Source organism: Alnus glutinosa, chromosome 3, assembly GCF_958979055.1.
Source record: "Alnus glutinosa chromosome 3, dhAlnGlut1.1, whole genome shotgun sequence".
Lineage (NCBI taxonomy): Eukaryota > Viridiplantae > Streptophyta > Magnoliopsida > Fagales > Betulaceae > Alnus > Alnus glutinosa.
The window spans coordinates 35719422-35726803 of NC_084888.1; the positions used below are offsets into that span (position 1 = coordinate 35719422).

The 7382-nt window shown below is 35.2% G+C and overlaps 1 protein-coding gene across 1 annotated transcript in view; it reads right to left on the bottom strand.

Annotated features, from left to right (window-relative positions):
- Window positions 1-4279: 4279 nt before the first annotated feature.
- Window positions 4280-7382, bottom strand: part of LOC133864026 (ras-related protein Rab2BV-like) — a 4496-nt gene continuing 1393 nt past the window's right edge. The window contains exon 2 of the mRNA XM_062300212.1: window positions 4280-4768. Within this exon, the coding sequence (XP_062156196.1) occupies window positions 4280-4768 (489 nt within the window). The remainder of the gene's footprint in view (window positions 4769-7382) is intronic.

A 7382-nucleotide genomic window follows, 5' to 3' on the forward strand; every position in this document is an offset into this window, starting at 1 on the left:
AATTTGAGTTGATAAATATGATTACCATCAAATCTGATTCAAATCAATAAAATTTGATGCAAATCTGATTATAGAAGATAACAATAATTACAATAAATCTTTGATCAAATCAAATCCTCTCATATATTCTAACAAGCACAATGCAAAACCCACAAACTTATAAGCTAGCAATTATCCTGTCAACAATTAATTAATTCAATCGATCTATTAAGGCCGGATCTAATTAAGAAATACTTAAAAGATATAAGTTTCTTGAAAGAAAAAAAATGGTTTTGATTTTCTACGTTTTCTTGTCAAAAATTTATATAAAAAAGAATCGATGAGAAGATTTATTGAAAATAAAAAACGACCTACATTGGCTCAAAATGAAAAAACAAAAAAAATAATAATAACAATCTAATTACAATGCTTCTTTCATCTATTCCCTGCCTACACCTGCTTCCTTTCCCTCTCTACAGAGAAAGATAAAGTTAATTAATTCGTAGTGCAACAAGTTCCTTTAATTTGTTCCTAGCTAGCTAATACCCGACAGATTGGAAACGTTAATGCATGGTAGTGCCGTGAGGAATTAAGGGCAGTGGAGGAAGCAGCCTCCTGGGCTGCTAGTGCCTTCGCTTATTATGTGATAAATATCCAACATGTTGGATATAGATCACATTTTCAAAGGTATGAATCCAAACCAACCTGTAATGTCCTGCTTGCAAATTCAACGCCAATTATTGCATGTGGACATAGACTCCAAGCAGAACTCGTTTCGCGTAAACCTGGATAGAATATGATCATCAATCTTTTAAGTATATGCTAGAATCAGATGTATGTAAAGCGCCACCAGAGGATACCATAACGCTGCCTGAGTTTAACCATGAAGAGCTCAAGTGTCTTCTGGAGTTCCTCTATACTGCGAGTTTGCCTAAAGAAAAACTCGAGCAACAAGTCGATCATCTCATTGTCACAAGCAGCCAATAAGTATGACATTCCTTACTTACAGAAGTTTTGTGAGCGTCACATGTGTAGGGTTTTTTTTTTTTATTATTTTTTATGAAGTACACACGTGTAGGTCTTTGAATTTATCCAATATTGCTCTTGATAGTTTGGAGATGTCAAATATTTTTTCCTACACGTACATATTCCTGAGGAAGACGGCTTTGGACTTCATCGTCTAAAACGAGGATATATATAGCCTTCTCAACTAAATACGTAGAATTTGTTCGCAAGAACGCATATCTGGCAACAAGGCCAGGTCATGGCATAAAAGAGCTCTCGTAAGGGAGTTATTGGAATGACATATTAAATGTGGATGAGATTTGTTTAAACTTTTAGAGTTTACATGCAACACGCACGTACATTAATTATATATTAGTTATTTGATGCAACATTTTATGTCATTCGACAATATTTCATAATTTCATCCACTGTATTTTAATACATTGTGGTACTATTCTAACTTTTGGAATAATGATGCAGAAAAAGGAAAAGAACATTCGGTCTTCAGTTTTATTTAGGTTTTATATTTTAAGAGTTTCATTAATTATTTTTGTAATCGAATAATGGGCTTGATTAAAAGTCAGTCATTTTTAAGAGTTGTGTTATTTTTTAATTTAATAACGGGCTTAGCCCAAAAGCCAGTCAATTTAAGATTAGGATTTCTATCAATAGTCTATTAAGTATTTTTTTGTACTCATATGGAGGCAGATGATGATAAATAAAAAACATTTATATTTTTTGATGCATGATTCCTCTCTTCTTTTGTTAGTGAGACTCTACCAAGGCCTTAACACAAAAATTTGTGCTGTTTTTAGACCTCTTCATGATAGGCTGCTTGCACATGCAGCACATGCAGCACATGCATGGCCACGCGACCTCAACAATATTGGTGGCCGGGTTATTTTCGGCTATAGGCTATTAAGCGTTCTTTTGTACTTATATGAAGACAGATAATGATAAATGAAAAATATATATATATATATATATATTTTGATTCACAATATAATTAATTCCTCTTTTCTCTGTTGGTGAGGCTCTAGCCGCTCTACCAAGGCCTTAACACAAAATTTGTGCTGTTTTTAGACCTCTTCATGATAGGCAGCTTGCACATGCAGCACACATGCATGGCCACGCCACATCAGCATTGGTGGCCGGGTTATCTTTGGCTGATGTCTCCTTAGACACTGGACGTGCAAATTTGGAATGGAATTCCAACTCCCAGTCAGCCATCTGGTTGGGACTTGGGATGCTTCTGCTTTTACATATTCTTTGATTATGAATATTAAGGGGATGCTTCTGCTTTTACATATTCTTTGATTATGAATATTAAGGGGATGCTTCTCCTTTTACTTATTCTTTTGATTATGAATATTAAGAATATCTTCAGCAGGAGAGCTATTTTAACCAAAATAGTCAAATTTGACTTCTTCTTTTTTTTTTTTTTTTTTCTCTATTTTTCCCTCTAGCAAGAGTAGCTATTGTAACTTTTTTCTTAACTTCATGAACTATTCACTGTTCAACCATTTACTTTTTTATTTTATTAATATTTTCTCTCCCTCTCTACTGCCTCACCGGTTGGTGAAGCAATCCCAAGTCCGTTGTAAACAATTGGAGAATCTCGGGAACCAGGATACACTGACCTCTCCGTCAACCCATGAGGTTGTTTCTCCATCTCAAAACAATTCACAGCCACACGGCCGTTGTCATCCTCCCTACACCACAACTCTAGGAATAAATGCAACCCACGAAGATTGACATGCGAAACCCATAATCGAACCCATACTTGACGTGAGGAACCACTTCCCCTCTGACCACAGCCGCATAGGACGAGGGAGATCCACCCAGACGACTAGAAGACCCACCTACTCCCAACCTTTAAGGAGCCAAATAGTCCCTTTCCACTCACAATCTTCTCCGTGAACTCTCTCACAAACCTCATCCCCGTCCCTAACCCCGACAAACCCGAAAAACCCAACCTTTGGGGGTTGGAGATGGAGACAGAAACGGGAGAGAGAGAAAGAAAATCAATGGGGGTTGGAGATGGAGACAAAGACTAGAGAGAGAGAGAGAAAAAAAAGATTGAAAAATAATATTTGAAGAAAATGAAGATTAGAATAAAGAATATTGTTGGAGTGTTTTTAAAAAAATGAGTAGCTAAAATAGATATTTGTAGTTTTTGAATAGCTACTTTAACTTTACCTGCTATAAATGCTATAAAGGGATGCTTGCCACCATAATCTTGTATGCGTTGAACTTCTTTTATAGCACTTTCAATTCCTATGCTATGACCAGCATGCATGTGCATATGCAAACTTTTTATATATTATAAAATCCTTACACAAACACAACAGTTATCATATTGATGATTAAAAAATTAAATGATTAAGTAAAAATTAATTTTAAATGCTTTTAAAAATAATTTTGATCAATTTTTATTCTTTTGAACTTGTTTTGAAAATATAATACATCAAAAATATGTAAAACTGAGAAAAAAAGGGAATAATGGATACAACCTCAAAATATTCAAGGTAATCATTGCTCACAAGAAATACTCTTATGATTTTTTGTTCATATGATTCAATGAACATATCAATCAAGCCAGTAAACATAAAAAAAAAAAAAAAAAAAAAGGAAGCATAAATTACAAATCCAACATAAAAAATAAAATAAAATTACAAATTCATAACATAAAATACATAAATTGTCTAAATATTACACATTCATAAGTGAAATATATATAAAAAACATAAAAAATATATATTAAAAAGTGTATGCGAATGCGGTTATTATCCGCATACCCTAAAATTGTTATCCGTATCCGCACTTGCAGATAGTGATTTTTGCAATTCGCATCCGCATGTACGGATAACAAATAGCGAATAGGTGGAGATAGTGGATGCACTTATACCCAGCTAACTACAACAATGATTTAGCACAATGCAAAACCCACAAACTTACAAGCAATTATCCAATCAACAATTAATTAATTAAATCCATCTATTAAGGGATCTATTTTTTTTTTTTAGGGAATTAAGGGATCTAATTAAGAAATACTTAAAACATATAAGTTTCTGAAAAAAAAAAAAAAAATTGGATTTGATTTTCTACGTTTTCTTGTCAAAAAGTTATATAAAAAAGAATCGATGAGAAGATTTATTGAGAATAACAAACAACCTACATAGGCTCAAAATGAAAAAATAATAATAATAATAATAACAATCTTACAATGCTTCTTTCATCTATTCCCTGCCTACACCTGCTTCCTTTCCCTCTCTATATACGGAGAAAGATAAAGTTAATTTGTAGTGCAACAAGTTGCTTTGTTCCTAATACCTGACAGATTGGAGACGTTAATGGTAGTGCCGTGAGGAAGGGCAGTGGAGGAAGCAGCTTCCTGGGCTGCTAGTGCCTTCCTGCTTATTATGTGGTAAATATCCAACAAAATGGCCTGGAATGCCTTGTCGATATTAATCGCCTCCAGTGCCGAAGTCTCAAGGAAAGAGAGACCTTCCTTCTCAGCCAAGATTTGAGCATCTTCTGCCGGGAGAGCTCTGAGATGATTCAGATCAGCCTTGTTCCCAGCCAACATGATGACGATGTTGGAGTCTGCATGGTCCCTCAGTTCACGGAGCCACCTCTTCACATTGTCGAAGGTTTGTCTCTTGGTTATGTCGTACACCAACAGTGCTCCAACGGCACCTCTGTAGTAAGCACTGGTGATGGCTCGGTATCTCTCTTGACCTGCTGTGTCCCATATTTGGGCCTTTACCGTCTTACCCTCTACCTGCAATTGGATCCACCGCATTAAGATGGGCATTATAAATTTGAGGTGATGGTCATTCTCTTATTTGAAAACGAGAAATAGAACGTAACCATTTTGCATATCCTGTTCAAATGAGAGACAAAATGATCGATAGATCATAGAAGTGTGTTATTTCTACCTCACTTACAACAAGGTGATGTAAAAAAATCATTAGCCAAAATATTAACCCCGATGTGAGTTTCAAAATCCAAACTAGAAGCAGAGACGTACACTTCCCAGTTTCATTCAAACTTACATATACGGCCACTATAGTAGTAAATATATATTAGGGTTGTACGGCGGGCGGGTTAAAAACTAGCGCTCACCTATGATATACACCCGCACATGGAGTTATGAGTGGATTTCTGACCCAATAACCTATGCGGATGGATATCCGTTCCATTATCCATACATATATAAATAGGTAGCGGATATGGGTAGACAGCGAGTGAATAATATCTGCTCGCTGCCTTACTATATAATAAAAGAATGATAGAAATTTCTTACGATCCATTTATAAAATTGAAACGTGTCCCTTGATATGTAATAATCACATATTGTTTTAATAGCCTGTACTTCTCGTATGCTTTTTTAATAGTATTAATAAAACAACATGTGCTTCTCACATGCTTAAAGGGGACATATTAATTTTATATGTGAATTATAGGAAATTTTTTACAAACCAATTTGTAAAAAATTTCTGTCCATAAAAAGGTATTGATATATCAAAATTAAATAACATTGTTTTGACATTTAATATCAAAACGATTTAATTTTGGCAAATGAAAAGATTTTTCTAGAAGCCCTTTCACCCTGCCCTTTTATCTCAATCTCATTTAGGGTGCGTTTGGGATTGCGATTTCGTAGACAATAAGTGCGATTTTAAATCAAATCGCATAACATAGATCGTTTGGGAACTGCGTTTTTAAAAATTGCGATTTGAAAACGCAGAAAATCTGCTTTTTCAAATCGCAAATAAGATGGTGCTTTTTTGAAAATGCAAGATTTTAAAGGTAAATTCGTGATTTTAAAGGCTAAACTGCGATTTTGCCAAACGCTTAACTGTGTTTTTAAAAATCACTTTTTTCAAATCGCACATTTTAAAATTGTTATTTTAAATCGCACTTTTTGAAATCGCAAACCCAAACGGACCCTAAACAACGCCAAAGCCCGATGCCTTTTCTCTCAATCTCAAAATCTCTAAGACTCTCTCACATCTAAATAATTCTCCCTGGCCTATTCCATTCTTCATTTTGCACACTGAGAGAATGAGTTTCTTTTCTTGCCTTAGTCCTCAATGAAGTGGTGTGTGCAGGATCGATTTTGAGAATGGGAAAAGATCTAGTTCTCGTCATTTTGCTCATTCCTCATGTATATATATGTGTCTGTCTTATACTCAAAAAAGCAAATCTTTTATTTATTTATTATTATAATACGATAATCAAGTTCCCTTGAATATCACTTGTATGTGTCTTCGTCTTTTCAAGTGTTAAATCACTTTTTTTTTTATATGTAAGTTTTAGTTTTTTATGTTTTAAATAATTTTTTTTAAGCATTTCTTCTCCGATCTAGTCCTGAAAACCCTCATCCGTGATTATTTGGTGGTGTGCTAGCACTTACGTGTACAGGTTTGATATTTGATATATATATATATTAGGTAGTTTTTGATCCTTTAAAGGATATTCAATATGTGCTCTAATGTGGAATATTAATTGTTGATATTTTTATTGGTTGTTTGGGCTATTAATTTCAGTCGTCGTTCTTGTTCAGTGTTATTTTTCATTGATGTTTATCACAATATTTTTTTAAAGCTAGATTTCTTGGGCGGTTACTAAAAAATACCACCTGCCTATGGGCGGTTATAGGTAGAATTCGCCAGTTCTGAACGGGTGGACGTACGGTTGTTCAAAACCGCACTTCCACGGGAAATTTTCAATGGCAGTTTGAGACGGTTCTCTGCCCATAAGAAGCGGTGTACAATCCTTGTAGATATATATGACCATGATTCCCCCCACCACTTGGAGATAACGTTCCTTAACAAGAGAACATACATATCCTCGACATCCCTGGACACAGACATGCTATACAATTGAAAAGGAAAAATATAACTATTACAAAGGGTGTCATCCTATATTTATTTTCATTGACGCAGCAAATTAGTAAACATATATGTACGCAAATACAGTGTTAGGGGCCTAATTATGGAGCGAACGCTGTTGAAAATATTCAGTAACTGCTTTTTCTTTCTAGAGCAAGGAGTACGAGTTTCGTGTTTGAAGGAGAGGGAAGCCCAATGCTCCCCTCCTCCCATGGTGTTTTCGGCTTTTTGCAGTAGCAATTGGTAAGGTGTTTTCTCTCTAGGGCACTTGTCGTACCTTAGAAGAAAGTAGTTTTTTTTCATCATGTTCTGGGATGGGAAAGTAGATTTCTGTCTCTCGCTTTCGGGCGAATATCCCGTTCAACACCTTCCTGGACTCCTCCCTCCACGATAGCTCCGAATTTCAAACTCTACAAGGCGCTCCTACCCCGGATCCGAGATCTACTGAAGTTTTGGGATGTAGAGTTTTTCAAACCCAGATTTGTCCAATTCAAAAGG